Source organism: Myotis daubentonii, chromosome 3 (assembly GCF_963259705.1).
Source record: "Myotis daubentonii chromosome 3, mMyoDau2.1, whole genome shotgun sequence".
NCBI lineage: Eukaryota > Metazoa > Chordata > Mammalia > Chiroptera > Vespertilionidae > Myotis > Myotis daubentonii.
The window spans coordinates 190528129-190548915 of record NC_081842.1 but is presented as its reverse complement, the minus strand read 5'-3'; the positions used below and the strand labels follow the sequence as shown (position 1 = coordinate 190548915).

At 46.1% G+C, this 20787-nt stretch overlaps 1 protein-coding gene across 1 annotated transcript in view; it reads right to left on the bottom strand.

The window, feature by feature from the left end:
* The window catches only part of CFAP57 (cilia and flagella associated protein 57), a 55396-nt gene that overhangs the window by 25409 nt on the left and 9200 nt on the right, over positions 1-20787 (bottom strand). The window contains exons 6-13 of the mRNA XM_059689831.1: positions 19857-20009; positions 16766-16905; positions 15835-16000; positions 14375-14488; positions 11003-11215; positions 8760-8933; positions 5015-5176; positions 1188-1343 (exon numbers count right to left, since the gene is read on the bottom strand). Of these exons, the coding sequence (XP_059545814.1) occupies positions 1188-1343; positions 5015-5176; positions 8760-8933; positions 11003-11215; positions 14375-14488; positions 15835-16000; positions 16766-16905; positions 19857-20009 (1278 nt within the window). The remainder of the gene's footprint in view (positions 1-1187; positions 1344-5014; positions 5177-8759; positions 8934-11002; positions 11216-14374; positions 14489-15834; positions 16001-16765; positions 16906-19856; positions 20010-20787) is intronic.

Sequence of the window (20787 nt, the reverse complement as noted above, 5' to 3'; positions counted from 1 at the left end):
ATGTTCTTGTTTCTACACATCTGCTGAAAGCACTGCTGAGGTGAGAACACATTTTACAAGTGACATCCACCTTCACCCACAAACATTTCCCAAGCCCATGTGTTCTTCCAAGCACTGTTCTCTGGGCAGCGACCAAGCTACCACTTTTCATTTACATCACATTCTGCTCTGAAAGTTCTATACTTTCACTATTTATATGCTTCTACTAAGCGGGTCTTAATAATGAGGTCAGTTTTGGACATGCAGCAAATGCATTTTGGGGTGAAAAAAGTAAGGACTCGGTGGAGTTCTCTGTTGTCAGCACCTTTTTAAATAAAATCCTTGGATATGTGAATGTGTCAGCATCTAAGGAAGTGTTTCCTTTCACAGAGCAGGAAGCTCCTCACAGGCAGGGGAGGGGCCACCTCCAGGACCGAAGTTTGTGCTTAGCTTATGGAGGGCACCAAATCAGTGTGCTGACTAAGTGAATGAAATAATTAAATCAACAGTCAGGTTGTGGGTTGTGTGTGTGTGTGTGTGTGTGTGTGTGTGTGTGTGTGTGTGTGTGTTTTAGCCAAACTGTGTGACCCACGGAGATAACATAAAATAACAAATATCCCTTGAGCTAAAAATAGGGGGTTTTGGATGAAAGGCCAGGCAGATTAGTGCAGAACAAAGAAATGATTCTGAGAGAGTCCTGGATCAAATCTAACCAGAGGAAGACCATTTAGACTAATTTTATTTAACCTACTGACAATCCGGAGATCAATACTCTGCTAGCTTTTTCCTTTCTATGCTTACTTTTTCTTGTGACCTTTTAATTTTATTTTAAAATAAGTTTCTCTTGATCATAAAGGTAATATATTCTCATTGAGGAGAATTTGAAAATTACATAAAAGTATAAAGAACATTTAAATTACCCATAATTCCAATTTCCAGAGATAATCACACTGTTAACTATTTTCTTAAAAAATTGTTCCATGTGTATTTATTTTATTTAATACTATTCGCTATAGAGTTTTATATTTTGCTTTTTTTTCACTTAGCACTTTGTCGTAATCATTTCTGATGTTATCAGCTATGCTTTCAGATCACACATTGTCATGGATCTTATTGCATGAGCATATACCAGTTCCATCTTGAGTACATGGGAGTGAAAAGAAGATTTCTTGATATTTGTGGTTGCTGGTTTTGTCTCTCAAACAGACCTGGTTTTTCGTTTTCAAGGACTCCATTTCCTGGATGAACTTGTCGGTTAGCTCCTTAATCTTCTCGGAATAGTTCATATCCTTTAGTCGCAATTGATACTCATTCTCCATTTTTAATTCTTCCACACGAGTCTTCAGCTCCAACATGACCTGAGCCTTTGGGAGAAGGACACAGAATCAAGAACACTGACAGTGAGAGTGACTCGGACTGTTTACACCTGTGGCCCTGAGCTCTCTGAGACCAGCACCTCTGTTTAGCCTCAAACTCATGTGTCTCAACTAGAACTTGTCATCATCCCCCACAAGACACACAGACTAAAGACTAGGAGACATATGAACTTCTTCCTCTACCCTCACAACATGCATTCAGTGAGCCCGGCTGTGTGACAGGCATCATGCTAATAATCATCTCCTGCAAACATCAATAAATGGCACCTGCTCAGTGAGGTCTATGTGGACCACAGCATTTTATCCTGCTACTCTCCCCTTCTCATTCCCAGCACACATGACCACCCTTCCCCCCAACTCTGCCCTACTTTTAATTATTTCTTTACATCTTGGCACTTTCTAATATATACTTTATCATTTTATTGTCTTTGTCTTCTTCCCCCACTAGAATTTAAGTTCCAAGAAGTCTGAGGTATTTGTTGGCCTTGTACGCTGATATATCCCAAGTACCTAGAACAGTGTCCAACACCTAGCAGGCATCCGAAAACATTTGTTGAGCCATGATTCCTGCCCCCATGGAACTTACAGTCAGAGAATACACATAGCATTATGAATTGTGATAGGTGCCCAAAGCTGGGTGGTTCCGAGGACTATTCATTTGTCCCTCTCAGGGTCTGTGATGCTTTTGCCTGGCCTCACTGTTATTACTTTAATTTAGGTCTTAAGTCTTTCCAACTTCCTGGTTCCTATGTCTAATGTCTTCTTCCAATCCACAGTATTCACCATTGCCAAGTTTGATAAAATACTGTACTACACACCCCCTCACTTAAAAAAGAGTTAATGTTGATGACAGAGGAGGTGAGAACACAGGTGTGTGCACCCCCATTCATCTCTTCTGGTCTGTCTCCCCTAATTCCTGGCCAGTGGACTAGTGTGAATCTGGCACACAGGAAGTGCTGAGACAAGAGATGAACACGAGTTGCATGTGCAAAGTCAGGAAGGTAAGAGCGAGGATGCCTGCTCAGGGCACTGCATGTGATTTGGTGAGGTAGGAGGCCGAGGGTGAGAGGGGAGGCTGAGACTGGGTCAGACCATCAAGGTTCCTGAAAGCCATGCTAAGAAATTTTGATTTTACCTACAGGGCTTCCGAAGGCCCTCATCTAACCTGATTAAGCTGACTTTGGCCTTAAAAAGACCAAAGGAGGACTGAAGGCAGGGATATGCACAAGCCCGTGGGGATGGGAGGGGCTTGATTAGAGGTGGGGTAGGGGGAGCAGAGAGTGATGGAAAGCTTCGAGAGAGATTTTAGGGAACGTGGGCCTGACTGGGTGTGGGTGAAGGTGTGAAGAGGTGAGAGGACTGGGGATGAAGACTGTTTCTCTGGCTAGACTGTTTCCTGAGGGTGCATTTGGCCTGTCTTGCTTCATTGCTTCATCCTCAGAGCCTGGCACAGGACCACAACATCGTCAGCACTAAATCAATATTTATCAAGTGAATAAATGACCCCGGGGATCTGCCTTGGACTAGTGGACTACATTTATTGTGGGGGCGATCGGGTATTTGACATGAAGTACTTGCTCATCATCCTTCCTTGGTCCCTTCTCTATGCTGCTGCAGAGTAGTCTCTCCAAGACACAAATCTATCAAGTCCATCCGTGGGTCCTTAGGAACACTGTCCAAAGTCTAAAACATGGTATAAAAGGCCCCCCATGATCTCTCTGCAGCATCTGCATCCCACACTCCCTCTCTTCTTCAGTGCCACCCCCCCAAGCTGTCCCCTTCTCCCCCCCCCACCCCTCCCAAGCCAGGAGAATCTTCCCCAGAGCAACCCTCTGTCATCCCTCTGCACACACTTATTCCTCCGTGTTAAGATCCTTCTCCATTTGTTCTGGAAGGCTCCATCCAAGGCTCACTTCCTCTGGTACCACCTGGCCTGGGTAGGGTCCCCTCCCTTGTGCCCTCACAGCATTGTGCCTTCATACGCCCATTACACCCTTAATTCCCTTTTTAAATTTCACCTATACTTCCTCCCAGGCTATAAGCTAAAGGGTCCTCTATGCCCTTCATTTCTGTGATCCTAGGCCTTAGTGCAGTGTCTGGTACACAGCAGACTCCTCTGTAAGTACCAGCTGCATGAACGAATAAGTGAATGGCTGAATGAGTGGTAAATCGTGGCCTGAGAGTGACAGAACATAAAGAAAGCAAGCAGGCTGGGAAGTCTGGGAGTGTGACTTTTAAAGGTCAGGAGGAGGAAGAGCCAGGGCGGAGCAGTCAGAGAGGCTCACAAGGAATAATAAGCATGTGGACCCATGGATGCGGGGAGAGAAGGGCGTTTCGGGATGAGCAGTGCACACACCAGTCATTTCCCAGCTGCGGGAGGGGGCAGGCGGCAGCCCAGACACCTCAGGCTTTCGGTGCAGGCTGGTGTCTCCTATTGAGTCTCTTCCCTACCCTCTGGGAGGAAGAGAGAAGAAAACAGAGAAGGAAGAGGAGACCTGTTTGCCTGCCTGCAATAGGTCAGACCCCAGCTCTCAAAGGCTCTCCCCCTCCTCCCCTCCCACTGTGCCTTTCCTGCAGAAAGTTCCAGGGAGCTCTAGGAGGGACCCCCAGAAAATGCGAGGGTCCTATCATCCTGCTCTGGGGCCATTTCGGCATTGCTGGTCTGATGGTTTTACTTGTCTCCACCCCTCATTTGACTGCAAGTTTCCTGAGCACAGGGTCATGCCTGTATCACACAGGCATCCCCAGCACCTAGTGAACAGTAAGTACTTGGTAAATGCACTTTGGATTCTGGGTGAACAGCACCGAGTGCATAGTTTTCCCATCTGCCCCAAGCCTCTTGAGTTTATCATCCATTCAGCTCCTCCCTTAGGGAGTGAGGCACGGCTATGCCCTCGAAGCCCTCAAAACACATCTGGATGCAGTTTTTACCTGAACAGGAGGGAAGGCCCTTTGGGATAAAGAGAATGGACTCTAGACTAAATCCGGATCAGAACTCTGGTCCTGCAACCTATTAGCTCAGGGACTTTGGACACATCACTCAACCTCTCTGAAACCATTTCCTGAAACACGGGAGAATTACAGTAGTATCTTCTTCATGGATCCGAGTGAGTTTTAAATGAGAGAATGCTTATCATTAGCACAGTGCCTGGTGTGTGGCAAACCTAAAAAAATGTTGGTTACTGGCTATTACTTTTATTGTTTTAAGAGGAATGGGTTTCAGGAATGTTTTATAAATACCTCCTTTTTTTCTTTTTTTAAGAAGGCTTCCTATATTAGCAGTTATTAAGTTTCACAGATACAATTGGGATATTCAGTGTGTCAGTTCAGTTTTATCAGTATTTACTGATTGTCTTCCATGGGCTAGAAACTGTTGGTCACACAAGAGAATTGTTTGTCGTAGTTCCCGCCTTTAACAAGCAGGGAGAGAAAAGCTAGTGCACAGCATAAGATGGCCACGCAGCGTAACGACAGGCAGGTGCGGTGGGAACAGGCCAAGGGCCAGTGAGGAGGGCAGCATGGCCACGTGGGCAGAGAACGTGCAGTGGGCTCTGGGCACAGGTGCAGCCAGGCTGTAGAGGGCCTCGAATGCCAGCCCAGGAGTCTGGACGCAATCTGTAAGGAATTTCCACATCCTCTTCATCAGATCCGATTCTTACCTTCTCTTCCATGTCTGTTTTAGTCACAAGCACCTCTTCGGCAAAGCCCACCTCCCTCTCTCGCTTGATTCCCCGACCATCCTTATCAAAGACCTTCCAGGTGAACAGGCAGCCATCCTCGGAGGCCGTCAGCAGGAATTGGTCATCGAAGGTGAGCAACATCTGAGAAAAAGCCCAGGAAGAGGAGGCTCTCTGAGGCCCTGGGTGACAGGACTGGCTATTGTGCAATCCCCCCTACCCCCATGCAGGCCCAGGCACAGCTCATGGGGAGGAAGACGCAATGCTGGGTAAGGATGAAACAGGAGCCCTCACGGGTTCCTGGTAATTAATAAAAGAAGTAGACTAGGTCTCTGTAGATTTGGAATTTTAAGAGTCAGTTATTATCTAGACTGTACAAAGAACTCTCAAAACTCAACAGTAAAAAGCCCAAACAGTCCAACTAGAAAGTGGACAAAAGATATGGAGGCATTTCACAGAAGAGAATGTACAGATGGCAAATAAGGACACAAAAAGGTGTTCAACAGTGTCAGCCATTAGGGAACCGCAAATTAAGACCACGATGAGCTAGCACCACTCATCCATTAGAACAGCTAAACTACAAATAGTGACACCACGAACGCTGGCCGTGATGTGGAGAAACTGACTCTCTCGTGCTCTGCTGGTGGCTGACAGGCTCTTAAAAAATGAAACAAATATTTACAATATGATCCAGCAATGGTGCTCCTGGGCATTTATCCCAGAGAAATGAAAACTTAGGTCCACACAAAAGCTTGTACATAATTGTTCATACAACACTATTTGTAATAGCCCAAAACCGGGAGAAATAAAAATATCCTACAATAGATGATGGTTGGGAAAAACATGGTAGAGCCCTACCATGGAACGCCACTCGGCGGGGAGAAGGAATAAACTATTGAGACATGAAATACCTTAGCAGTGGTTCTCAACCTTCCTAATGCCGCGACCCTTTAATACAGTTCCTCATGTTGTGGTGACCCCCAACCATAAAATTATTTTCATTGCTACTTCATAACTATAATTTTGCTACTGTTATGATCGTAATGTAAATATCTGATATGCAGGGTGTATTTTCATTGTTCGCGACCCACAGGTTGAGAACCGCTGCCTTAGCGGGATCTCGAGGACATTAGGCTGAGAGGGAAAAGCCACTCTCAGAAGGTCACATACGTGTGATTCCATTTATGTAACATTCCCAAGATGACAAAATGTTAGAAATGGAAAACAAATGAGTGGCTGTCAAGGACTAGGGCTGGGGGTGGGAGGGGGCTGGGGGTGACTATAAAAGGGCAGCATGAGGGAGCTCTTTGTGATGGTGGCATAGTTCTGTATCTTGATTGCAGTGAGATAAAACGACAGAGACTTACACACACATATTGTCCCAATGTCAAGTTTCTGGTTTGGTATTGTACTATAGTCAGTTTAGGTGTAACTACTAGGGGAAACTGGGTGAAGGGTACACAGGACCTCTATGCTATCTTTAAAATTTCCTGTGAATCTATTATTATTTCAAAATGAAACACACACACACACACAAAGAGCCAACTATGAAAATATCTTCCCACAATCAGTAGTATGTGTCAAAAAACCTTAAAGATGGCCATACTCTCGCCCTCAGGAATTCTCTGTCTAGGGACTTCGCCTCAGGAAATAATCAGAGATACCCTTGGAAATCTGTAGACTAGGACACTCATTAGAGTTTATAAGGTAACTTAAATACCCAGTTATAAGAGAAGAGTGAAATAAGTTATCACATGAAAGAATATCTGTGTAGCACTAAAATCATGCTGTTGAGGACAATTTAATTACTGAATATAATAGCATTAAGTTTTTTAAAAAGGTTACAAAAGAGTGTACATATAGTATAAACTCAATTTTTGTAAAACACACACACTATATACATAAAAGAGTAGACATTTCAAATGCACCCAATTATTAATGATATTATTATGAGGATTTTTATTTCTAAAATAAACATGCATTGCTTTTATAATCAGAAAACAAAACATCTTATCCATAAAACTGAGTAGATCTGAAGAGAAGGTGGGAGGGACTATGTCATAGGAATCTGCTTTGGAACAAGAACTGGCTCAATACAGGAATGTTCCAGCTTATAATGAAAAATCCTTTCCTAGTAAGGACAGTGGCTACAGGCAAGACAATAGGATTTGGGACCTAGTAAAAAGCCGCAGGTGTTGCTGTTGTTCAATCTGGAGTAAGAGGGGGGTGGGGGGAGAAGCTACACATTCTCCCAGTGCCTGTTCTTCAGAACTCCATGTAAATAGAAGCGCTGCTGTTTTAGAAGGGAGAATGGAGGGACAATTTACAAATGTGTGCTCATGTTGTTACCCCCAGGAAGGTCTCAGGATGGGGGAGGGCTCATCTCCTGGGCTATGACTCCTTTTAGTCCAGGGCCTTCTGTGGAGGAGGTAGAGAGCTGTGATCAGCCAACACTCAGAGCTGGGAGGAAGGAATGCACTGGCGGGGGAGAGGAGGTCTGGGTGAGGCACCTCCAGCATCTCTCAAATGGCCCTTTATTATCTACTAGGGGCCCGGTGCACGAAATTTGTGCACTGGGTGTGTGTGTGTGTGTGTGTGTGTGGGGAGTGTCCCTCAGCCCAGCCTGCCCCCTCTCACATACTGGGAGCCCTCAGGCGTTGACCCCCATCACCCTCCAATCGCAGGATCAGCCCCTTGCCCAGGCCTGACGCCTCTGGCCTAGGCGTCCGGCCCAGGCAGCGGGGACCCGCAGCTGCAGCGGCCCCGCGATCGTGGGCTTCGCTTTAGGCCCAGGCAAGGGACCCCTAGCTCCTGGGACTGCCAGCTTCAACTGTGCCCAGCTCCCATCGCTGGCTCCACCCCTACTTCCTGCTCTCACTGGCCAGGGGGGAAAAGACACCTGATTCTCCAATCATGGCTGGGGGGCAGGGCAAAGGCAGCCCCAGGGCCGCCTTTGCCCTGCCCCCCAGCTCTTAGCTCCCCCCTGGGTTTCCGATCACTGTCAGTGGCAGGGGGCTTCTTCCTGCTTTCCCTTTCGCCTCCCTGCATTGTGCCTACATACGCAAATTAACCGCCATCTTGTTGGCAGTTAACTGCCAATCTTAGTTGGCAGTTAACTGCCAATCTTAGTTGGCAGTTAATTTGCATATAGCCCTGATTAGCCAATGAAAAGGGTAGCTCGTACGCCAATTACCATTTTTCTCTTTTATTAGTGTTGATAATATTGTGGTGAACCATCTGTGCATAAATCTTTAGGTGCATCCAATTATTTCCTAGGATAAATTTCTTTTTATTTAATTTTTATTTTTTTTATATTTTATTGATTTTTACAGAGAGGAAGGGAGAGGGATAGAAAGTTAGAAACATCGATGAGAGAGAAACATTGATCAGCCACCTCCTGCACATTCCCCACTGGGTATGTGCCCACAACCAAGGTACATGCCCTCGACCAGAATCGAACCTGGGACCCTTGAGTCCACAGGCCAACGCTCTATCCACTGAGCCAAACCAGTCAGGGCTCCTAGGATAAATTTCTGTGATTAGGTGAAACAAAGAATATTAATAGCCAATAAATGTCTATTGAAGGGATGGCTGGATGAATAAGGAAGGAGACAGAAAAGACACTGCGGGGTTGATGGGGTGAAGAAGGTATGTGGGGACAGGATCAAATGTATCTACTGCCTGCTGGTTCTGGGACTGGGCCCCTGAAGACAGGGGACTCTCTCACCTTGGTGATAGGACCGCCATGGGCCTGGTAATCATTGAACTCTTTCGGCAAAGGCAGAGGGTACTTCATTGCACGTATGGTTCCCATTGAGGTTCCCACAAATATCATGCGGCCCGAGTGAGAGATAACAATGGCTGTGTAGACGACATCAAATGCTGATATCTCCCGAAGGACCTGGAGAAAAGGCAGCTCTGCTCAGTGTGAGGGGTGAGCCATGCCCCCACGTTCCCCAGTCATTCTCTTCCTCTCCTCTAATAGCAATGTTAGAGCAAGTTCTGTATTTAAAAAATATGTCTCTGCCCGTCCAGTATGGCGCAGTGGTTGAGCCTTGACCCATGAACCAGGAGGTCAAGTTTCGATTCCTGGTCAGGGCACATGCCCGGGTTATGGGCTCAATCCGCAGTAGGGGGCATGCAGGAGGCAGCCGATCAACGATTCTCATCATTGATGTTTCTGTCTCTCTCTCCTTCTCCCTCCCTCTCTATGAAACCAATAAAAACATATTTTTTAAAAATGTGTCACCCTAGTCGATTTGGCTCAGTGCCTAGAGCATCGGCCTGCGGACCAAATGGGCCCAGGTTTGATTCCCGTCAAGGGCATGTACCTGGGTTGCAGGTTCCTCCCTGGCCAGGGCCCTGGTCAGGACGCGTGCAGGAGGCAACCATTTGATGTGTTTCTCTCACATTGCTGTTTCTCTCTGCTTTTCCCTCTCTTTTCCACTCTCTCTAAAAATCAATGAAAAAAATATCAAGTGAGGATTAAAAAAAAAAAAGGGGGTGGTCTCCTATTTCTGACAGCATCTGCAAATGTGCTCAGCACATAAAAGGCACAAACTGAATATTTCTTGGCTGCTTGATTGATATAAACAGTTCTACAAGTTAGGAATAACACTAATAAAGGGAACCTTTCAAACAGCACCTACTAGGTGCCAAGCATCATTCTATGGCTTTTCTATGTTGTAACTCATTAAATCCTCACAACCCCCCCCTTTTTTTAAAAAATATATTTTATTGATTTTTTACAGAGAGGAAGGGAGAGGGACAGAGAGTTAGAAACATCGATGAGAGAGAAACATCGATCAGCTGCCTCCTGCACACTCCCCACTGGGGATGTGCCCGCAATCAAGGCACATGTCCCCGACTGGAATCGAACCTGGGACCCTTGAGTCCGCAGGCCGACGCTCTATCCACTGAGCCAAACCGGTCAGGGCACAAAACCCCTTTGATGGAGTAACTGTTACCCCTGAAATAGAGTCACAGAAATGGTAGGTTATTTGCCTCAACTCACCCACCTAGAAAGTAGCATTGGGGTCCTTGGCTGCTATATTACCATGCACCCCAAATGCAGAACAGGATGTGGATCATAAATGCATTCAGCAAGCATTCATTCATGTCCATTCCATAAACAAAGCTATACTATCAAGGAACTCATTCCTGCACATATTAAATCACCCCCACACCCACCCACCCTCCCACGTGCCTACCCACCAGACATTGATCGGATGCTTGCGGTGGGCCATGCAGTGGGTGCTGGCTAGTCAAGAAGGGAGAACCATGGCTCTGCCCTCCCAGAGCTTTGTTCTGGTGCTGCACTGAGAAAGCCACCACAGAACCAGGACTAAGCTACGTGGGCACAGTGGTGAGACACCCTGCTCCAAGCTGTTTCGGTCCTGGGGAAACCTGCCTTGGGTCAGTTTGCTGCTGTGGTATCTCTGTCCTTCCCCAGATATCAGGACCCGGAGAGTGACGAGCACCAAAGGAAAGCGAGAGAAATCAATGAAGACCTGCTGCCGCTGGGCTCCTGGAGAAGGACACAGCCACGTGAGGAGGCGGCGTCCTTGCGGAGCTCTTCTCTCCTCCCTCAACCACTGGGAGCTATTGCCACCATTTCGGAGTTTGGGGGTCTCAGATGAATACGGTGGCAAGCCTAGGTAACAGCAATAACTACAGATCTAGAGTAAGGGTGCAGGTTCGAATGCTGCTGAGCTCCCTGCCTAGAGGGTGGAGAGAAGGTCTAGGTAGTAAGCAAAATCCAAGTGAAAAAGGGCCCCACAGGTAGGGCACTGGGCAGAAAATTCCAGAAGTAACAAGAACTGAGATGACCGAAAAGGAATGGGGAGCCAGGTGTGACTCCATGAAGTAGAGCCCCTGTTCTCACAGCCCTCTTTCTGTGATAACCACAGGGGTTGTCCCCTGCAGGTCAGTGCAGCAGCCCAGCGGCCGGGCAGGGGCAGGCAGACTCACGGAAGAATCGGCGATCTCCTTGAGGGTATGGTCAGATCCAACAGCAAAGATAATTTTGCTATCAGGGGAGACGGTTACACAGTTGTAGCTGCAGGACTTGATCACACATTCCGTCTCCCTCTTTCCTGTGGACAGATTCCATTCATATACAGCACCGTCTGTGCCGCAAGAAATCAGTTTGCTGTCGTCTGCATTCCACGCAATGGAACGAATCTATAGGGGATGAAGACATGCCCAGTGAAGAGGACGCACACACGTGCACAGCCCTCACATGGCAGAGGCACATGAACTCTTCACGTGTTCCACTAGACCAGTGGTCAGCAAACTGCGGCTCGCGAGCCACATGCGGCTCTTTGGCCCCTTGAGTGTGGCTCTTCCACAAAATACCGACTTCTGCGCACGGGCCACGAAGTTTCAATCGCACTGTACGTGCGCGCCCGCACGTGGTATTTTGTGGAAGAGCCACACTCAAGGGGCCAAAGAGCCGCATGTGGCTCGCGAGCTGCAGTTTGCCAACCACGGCACTAGACTGAGGCAGAATGTCCTTTCCTGGTACGTACCCTCCAGTCAGCACAAAACAGAATATTCATATTCTGTTTGCCAAGATGCTTGTAAAATATGGTAGATGAAATACTCCCATTTCCTTTTTACCTTAGAATGGCAAGACTAAATTATAATGGTTCCTATGATGCTATAACTATTCAATTATGACTATGTTTAAAAAAACACTTTTTTTGGGGAAAAATAATTATATATTTACAGGAAGTTGCAAAAATAGTAGAAAAGACCTCTCTACTCTGAAATAGCAGAGTAAGTCTCTTAGCTGACCCCGCCCCCCTAAAAAAAAAATAAGTTAACTGTTAAAAATAATACTGTAAAGTCTCTGGAAATTGTCCTAAGGGCATATAGCAAATGAAAAACATTCATTCAAGTAAATCTACTCAGCCTCAGTAAGAACAGAAGCTGTGGCATTTGAGCCATGACCTGCTCTGCTCCAAGAATTTTACTCTTGTGCACTCTGGGCAGGTGTGGCCAAAAGATGGGGCTCCCTCCCTCCAGCTCTCAGTCTTTGGCTACGGTGTCACCCTGGGAAGGGCAGACCACTAGTGTTTCTTATCCCTACTCAGAAGCTCTATTCTAGGCAGGCAAGGCCCAGAGGACTGGTCCCCCTCCCCCCAGCCAGTCCCCACTGTTGGTGGGAGCTCTACTCCAAGTATAGGAGGCCAACTATAGCGAGGGTCTGCGGATGCTGGTTCCCAATCATGAGGGGAGAGCTGAAAAGACCAGGGGCTTCCATCCCTCTCCCTCTGCAAGTGCCACTCGGACTGAAGGGGTCACTCCTGAAAAGCAGAGCAGGGATTCTGCCCAGGGGATGGATGGTCAGGCCATAAAACAAGCTCTCTCCAGCTCTGCTTGGGGGGACGGACTTATCTGGAGCAGAGCACAGTGTACTTTCATCTGTGTCTCCACAGTCGCTTGAAGACCCATCCCACTGCGAAGCAGCTCTCCGTAACGCGTGTGTTTATAGCACTTCCATTGCTCAAGTCAATGGTGAGTTTTTAGTCTTTGCAGGACCTCTCTGACATTCCATGCCAGCGACCGCTTTATCCTTTTGGAACTAGTTCCCTGGCCTCTTTGCTACAAGTCCCTGATTCCAGGTTCTCTTTGCACCTTCCTTGGAGTCTTTCTGTTCTTTTAACAATCCTTTAAATGTTGGCCATCTGTCTCCTGCCCAAGATCCTTCTCAGATTCCACACAGGCCCCTGGTGACCTAATCCACTCCACCCTAGTCCCCGGAATCTTAATTTTCAGCCTTGACTTCTTTCCTGACCTCCGTACTTCCTGGACATGTCAAACATAACATGTCCAAATGGGACTTAACATCTTTTTTCTCTCTGTCCCTACTACTAAAGCCATGGTTTAGTTCCTAACTCATCCTCCACCCTCACTTCCTAGCTGGGCTCCATCATTCAACTTTCCTCCTGTCTCAGCCATCCTCAATACCATTTGCAGAATTACCTTTCTGATCCCATTACGTCCTTTCTTACATCCTTTCAGTTGTTTCTCATCACCTACAGACCAATATCCAATTCCTTGGCCGGGCAAATAACACTCTATGATACAGGCAATTTCTCCAGCTCTTTCTTCTATCACTCCTCAAGTGTGCCCAATGTGCCAGCCATAGAAACCACAAGCCACCATCCTATTTTATACTCCCCTTCTATGATCTGTAACACGTCCTCGAGCCTAGAATACCTTTCTTTTTCTATTGCTTTTTCTCTCCAAATTCATCTGCTGACATCTTCTTAAGCCTTTTAATCTTTGGCCCCTCCCTTTTCTTCATGCCCCATATCCACTCTATCTTCTTTACCTATTGGTCTTACTTCCTAAATATCTTTTAAATTTATCCACTTCTCCCTATCTGTACCACCTCCACCCTGGTCCAAAATACTATCTTCTATCGTGTAGACATCCTTATTTCTTTAAATGCATTCTTTACTCTGTAGCCAAAGTAAGCTTTTAAAATGCAAATCTGGTCATATCATTCTCTGCCCTGAGAGTCCTCAGTGATTTTGAGGAACAACGATAAAGTATAAAAACCCTTAAATGCCTACAAGGTTCTAACCCAGTGGTTCTCAACCTTCCTAATGCTGTGACCCTTTATACAGTTCCTCATGTTGTGGTGACCCCCAACATAAAATTATTTCCGTTGCTACTTCATAACTGTAATTTTGCTACTGTTATGAATCGTAATGTAAATATCTGATATGCAGGATGTATTTTCATTGTTACAAATTGAACACAATTAAAGCATAGTGATAAATCACAAAACAATATGTAATTATATATGTGTTTTCCAATGGTCTTAGGCGACCCCTGTGAAAGGGTCGTTTGACCTCCAAAGGGGTGGCGACCCACAGGTTGAGAACCGCTGTTCTAACCTCTCCAATCTCAGCTCACCCCGTGTTTTATCCTGATACCTATGTTCCAGCCCCACAGACATTTCAGTTCCTCTGACACACGATGCACTCTCCCACCTCAGTGTCTTTGGAGCCCTATCTGCAATGACTAACCCACCAGCTGTTGTGTGGTTAATCCCTGCCCATTCCTGTAGGACCAAGCCTTTGTGAACACCCAATTTCCTGCATTATGCCAATTCCTTCATTATTTCCTCTCATAACACCTCGTGTTTTCCTTTCATTGAATTTATGGCAACTAGTAATTAAATTTGTCTGTGCATCTGTTTTATTGTCTCTTCCCCCAAGTAGACAATGAGCTCCAAGAGGAAAGGAATCGCTTCTCTTTTCATCACTTATTCCCCATTGGCTAGCATAATGCTGGACTCTGTGCTCCTCCTCCACACCCACTTACCTTCCCTGTGTGTCCTTTCAGATTTGTGATGTTCTCCAGGCTTGTGGTGGTGAAAAGGTGAATCACGTTTCCATTGACTGCAGCAAACAGGTGACCTCCATTGCTAAAGGCACACTACAAGGAAATACAGCCAGAGAGCAAGCATGAGAAAAGTGAGCAGTCTCCTTCTGTTACCGTCAAGTCCTCCTTTTCTCAAAGAGTTGAGGCTGAGCCCTAGCTGGTTTGGCTCAGTGGATAGAGCAGGGGTGGGCAAACTTTTTGACTCGAGGGCCACAATGGGTTCTTAAACTGGACGGGAGGGCCGGAACAAAAGCATGGATGGAGTGTTTGTGTGAACTAATATAAATTCAAAGTAAACATCATTACATAAAAGGGTACGGTCTTTTTTTTTTTTTTTTTTTTAGTTTTATTCATTTCAAATAGGCCGGATCCGGCCCGCGGGCCATAGTTTGCCCACGGCTGGGATAGAGTGTTGACCTTTGGACTGAAGGGTTCTGGGTTCGATTCTGGTCAAGGGCATATACCTCAGTTGCAGGTTTGATCCCCATCCCTGGTCAGGGCGTGTGTGGGAGGCAACAAATTGATGTGTCTCTCTCACATCGATGTTTCTCTCTCTCTGTCCACTCTCCCTTCTCTCTCTCTGTCCACTCTCCCTAAAAAAAAATCAATGGGGGATATTATATATATTTAAAGAGTCCAGGCTGAAACCATGTGTGGAGGTGGGAATTGGGGCAAGGTACAAACATACAGTGGGGCCTTGACTTACGAGTGTCCCGACTATCAAGTTTTTTGAGATACCAGCTGTCTCTCGGCCGATTTTTTGCATTGAGTTGATAGAGTAATTTGAATTAACGAGCTCCTTAACGAGCTCGGTCTCGGAAGGAATTAAACTCGGAAGTCAAGCCCCACTGTACTGAGAACTGGCTGACAACTACTCCTGTAGCTCACTGCCATGTGCATTAAGTATGAAGCTGCTTGGTTCACAGAGCAGAGCACTCATTTGTCTGTAGAAGTTTCAGAGTAGGGAAGTGATTCCTGGAACCACGTCTTGTTCCTGCAGGTCATCCCCGGGAAAGCTGATGGACTGCTTACTGCCTCTCTGCTGACTTCTGAGCTTCTCCCAGTCTCCAGCCTCACCTTCCCAGCTCTGACTCTGACTCTGACTCTGTGGTAAGTCTTCCTTTCCAATGCTTTTGTATTACTCTGCAATCACAGAGAGGACCTACGGCAGGTGGGATCTCACAAGGCTGGGCTCAATGAAAGATTTTGGTGAGAATAAGAAAAAGGCAACAGAGCCATATACTCAGTAAGTTTGGTGGGAGAAGAACTGGATTACTTTCTTTTTAAAGCCACTAAAGTTTTCTAAGACATCTTTTGGTCCCACCTCCCTCGAGTGTGTTAGTTGATATTTCAGCCCTGGCTTTCCAAGAAACTGGACCGTTATCTCCAGCAGTTCTTACCTCTTTGCATCCTCTGATAGAATATTCTTTGAATGAACGTATATCGTCAATGAGTAGGTTCATGAGGCGTAGTTTGTCAGCAAACCCTACTACAATGAAGTGACCAGACGGGTGAAGGCTGATTGTATAGGCCTCTTCCTGATATTCCTTGTAGAGTTCCAGAGTGCTGTGAGGAAGGTCAATTACTGCCTTATCAGTCTAGCCTGCTAAATCCCTCGAGCCCTCCCCTGGTATGTATTTTTATCACAGCATTTGAGACACTTTGTTGCTTGCAATGATTGCTTTCCCTCTTTTCTAGAGTTTGGTTATTTGAAGATAGGAGCAATGAGTATGGCAAGTAGGGAGACTGGTCAGGGGGTTATCTAGTGATGCTGAATGTGCAGCTCCATTTAGATTTCCCAAATCAGAAGGATTTCACATTTTATCTTTCAGCAGCCCCAGCAACTGTGCACAAGAACAAAGAAATTATAGTGTGGGGCCAATCTAGGTCACAGGTTCTCAGGGAAGCTATGCCAGGAGGCAAAAAATATCACTAGGGAGTTGCGGGGGGTTTCAGGCAATGAGGACAGAAAAAAGGATAAATAACAGTCTGGCAAGCTCTCTGACGTCAAAAGCAGATCTAGTGGGAGTAAGGGGGTAGGAGAGCTGGAAGGACATAGGAGGTCATGGAATAAGGTGAGATACCAGAGTCCCTAGAGCCTAGCACAGTGTCTGGCATGGAGCAAGCATTTAATAAAGCACAAAGTAATTTTCTAGCTCATATAAGAGTGAAAAGAGAAGGCAGTTGACTGACTTGACTTAAAAAAAATTTTTTTTCCCAACTGAAAGCTTCTAAGTAATTAAAATTTAAAACTCTCTAAAATAACTCACATGAAAAATTTAACAACCCAAATCCTGCATATTAAAGTAACAGAGCCTTTGCATTCCTTACTTTGACTCATAATTCCAGATGCGTATGGATCGGTCCAGAGAACAGGTGGCAATGAGGGGTTTGCGGATGCAAGTAGCCAGACCGGTGATGGATGCTGAGTGTAATGGGTACATCAGGTACTCAAAGTGGGCAGGCTCCCCCTGGAGAAATCATAGAGAATGAGATCTGGCAAAGTGAGCAAAAGGCTGGCTGTGCATTTCAGCTTTCATACGATCTAAGGACATTAGCAGGCTGGGAACCAATCATGTTAATATTATGCATATTTTCCTAAGCCTATATTATTTTAAAACATTATTCCAATGGCAATAAAATATTTTATTCCAAGAATATACCAGAATTTTTAATTCAGCCATTCCTCTATGGTGGGGACATTTAAGTGGTCTCCAATTTTCCTTACTTGGGAATAACTAGACTAATTTCCTTGCAGGTAAGCCTGTGGACCTCTGATTATTTCCTCAGATGCTGCCGGCATTAAGCTTTGTTATTGTAGCCAAGTGCCTGACAGTCAGCTTTGATTGTTGAGGCATCTGTTTGAAAACATTCTCTTGAAGAAACATATTGCCAGCTCTATAAGCCCAGAAAAACAGCCAGATAAGGAACCAAGCCGCCCCTTCTTTCAGAAAACCCTGGATAACCGAGATAACTGATGACCTCAGGGATACCGCTTCTCTCCTCCATGCCCTAATTCCCACTCTTAGACTGTCAATTAGACACTAAAGAATGAACCTGAACAACCCTAGACACCCCACCCTTGTGCCCTACCAAAGGCTGAGAGCCCCAGGTCTGTGTTCTCTCTCCACCTGTGACCTCTCTGTGAGGTCCCTGGGCACATGCTGTGTACCCACCAAGACCTGCTCCTCCAAGTTCCCTGATGGTTTTTGTTGGAGTGCATCCTACAATCATAAGAACCACAAAGGCCATTCCAGCTACAATACTGGCCCCTGTGGGGGCAAACATGTGGGCCTGGGCCAGTGCTTGGGGCCTTCCTAGCTGATGGCATGACTATCAATAGGCTGGGACTGACACAACGGACACAGTCCTAGAATGGAATGCAGAGAAACATGGTAGGGATGATTTTAAGAATCTTGATAAGTACTGCCAAATTTCTCCCCAGGGAGGCCAGTTACTCTACCTCCAGCAGCAATGAGACTTGGGTGAATGACTTTAAATTAAAATGTATCCTATTACACTGCTTGTATAGGTTCCAGATGTCTGCCATCAGAGGCATTTTACCTGGGACACCTGCATGAGGAGTGATGATTGGGAAATATAATGAGGTGTACATATTTTGGGTCTGTTCACAGGACAAAGCAAAAGCTGAGATGCGAGTTCCTTCACATTCTGCATCATCCATCCTTTTCTACTGCCTCAGAGAAAGAGGTACTGTGCTGGGGAGGGGGGCAGGCACCCATTCTTCTCCATCTGTTACCCCTTCTTTCTCTAGTACCTTCAAACGTTTGCTTCTATTAGCTTTGTTCTCTGAAGGATGAGCAAGAACTAATAGGGGGAAGAGAGGAGGGAAGAGTGTTCCAGGCAGACAGGACAGTGTTTGCACAAGCCTCTTGGCAGGAAGGAATATGCAGATTCATGGTGATGGGAAAGGTCAGCCTTATTAGGTGGAATGATGGGATGGGCTGGGGCAGCCAAGTTTGGTCTCCTCAAGTGCACAGGGAGGCCACTGAGGGGTCACAGCTGTGATGACGGTGGTGGTGGTGGAGGAGGTTGTATCTTGCAATGACCAGATATGGGTTTTGAAAAGACCACTTTAGCATCAAAATGGTGTATAACTCAGGGGCAAGAAGGTAGAGCGTATGCAGAGGCACCGGCAGAAGACTTTTACAGTGGAGGAGAGAGAATGGGAATGCTCCCCTCCTTGAAGAGCCAACTTCTCTGGCCTAGTTCTTTCCTCCCCATGCAGACTTCCTTCTCAGAGGCCCTGCCCCCTGGAGGGAGAGAGGATCTGCAATGAGCTCACCCCTCCAGACAGAGAAAGTGAACAAACTGGAGATCCGGCCATCAAATTAGTCCTTTTTGAGTGAATCAGTTCCCCCAGGTGAAATGATAAAAATAGTTTCTAAATCTGCAGGTTAAAAACAGCGCTGGATTCATGGTACCACGAGTGTAGGCGGCCAGAAAGACCCCACCTGAGAGCACTGGGCAGACAGCATTATCTCCTTTACTTACTTCTTATGAAAACAACCTGTGTCCATTGATGCACAGACGAATAAAGAAGAGGTGGCATATACATACAACAGACTACTACTCAGCTATAAAAAAGGTGAAATTCTGCCATTTGCCACAACACGGATGGACCTGGAGGGTATCGCGCTAAGTAAAATAAGTCAGGTGGGTGCCCTCATGGGAAAAGACAAACACCATATGACTTCACTTGTATGTGGAATATCAAAAACCAACTAACAAGCAAAAAGCAACAACAAGCTCATAGAGGCAGATGACAGATTGGTGGTTGGGGTGAAGAGGGGCAGGAGGGCAGAATGGGGAAAAGGGTTCAATTATATGGTGATGGAAACTAGACTTTTGGTGGTAAGAACAATGTAGTATGTACAAATGTCAAATTATAATGTTAGACACCTGAAATTTATATATATTACCTCAAAAAAGAAAAAAGAAAAAGAGGCTATGTCTTACAACCTCCTGCTGAAAATACGTGGGAAGTGATGCCCAGAGAGGTTTAATACAAAGAAATTTATCCAAAGTCACATAGTAACTTTTAAGTAGTAGTTCCCAAACTTTCAAAAACTCATTTGATGTGTGATACTTTCAAAATGCTCTACTGGATAGCACCTTTAAAAAAAACTGAGCTATAACTGACATATAACACTGCATTCTTTTGGGATATACAACATGATTTGATATATGGGCCTGTTAGCTTTTAAATACACTTAGATCTCACTTATCTTAAGAACAAAATTCTTTCTCTTCAGCCTCATCTCTACACCTCATTCTATGAGGCCAGTATTACCCTGAGACCAAAAGCAGACAAAGGCACCAAGAAAAAAACTAGAGACCAATTCTGCTATGAAGACAGATGAGAAAAGTCTGGACAGAAACGGTGCTGGGAGAGACTTGCCTTGCTGATCTCCGTCAGGGACATGGTGATGCTGTAGAGTTGGTTCTTGCTGGTGCTGACAAGCAGGGTTTCCTCTGAGGGGCTGAAGCACAAGCAGAGGATGTCCTGTTTGTCAGACTGACTCGGGTCGTTGCTCTGTGGGTCCACAGGAATCTGCCCACAACACAAGACGGCAATCAGTGACGTGCCCGCATCACCGGCGGGTTCCCTCCGGTGTAATGAACTAGGACTCCCAGACCAGCATGGCTCCAATCCCCCTCAGAGGTGGGGAAGGGTGGGCTTGAGTTGCCTCTGTTTCTGTGGGTTTCGTATTCACCTTGAAGTGATTAGTGGCTGAATAATAAGACAACGGCATACGTAGAAATGATCGATCTGCACCTGCCCAGCTGAGATCTCCTCTGAAAACAAGTGTCAGTCGAACTCCCACTCACTCCCACTCTTGAATTCACTTGAGATAGGTTGTGTAGCCCAGGACAGGCGCCCACCTGCACTGAGGATACCAGCGTGCGCTTCAGGGCAGCAGAGGGGAAGGTGACAGCCCTTCTTCCATGTGGGTAGGTGCCAGGGCAGAGAAAAGAGAAGGGGTCACACAGCTCCTGCCAGCAGTCTCTGAGGGGGCCTGTACTTCCCAGGCAGGCATTATAAAATTACATTTCCTTTTCCCTGCTATTGCTTTTCTTCTATGAACAACCAAGCTTCTTGAAAGGTTGGCCTACACATACCATCTCCTCTTCCTTATCACCCACTCAGTTTCTTAATTCCTTATTATTTGATAAATAAAATTTCCTTCCACTGTCCTCATACGCATTAGAAATGTCCTTATCACCAAAGCCAGATGCTCAGTCCTCATCCTCTTGACTCTTCTAGAGCCTGCAGCTGTGATGGCGGCACCGCCGCCCTGGGGTCCAGGACACCGGGCCCTCCTGCTTCC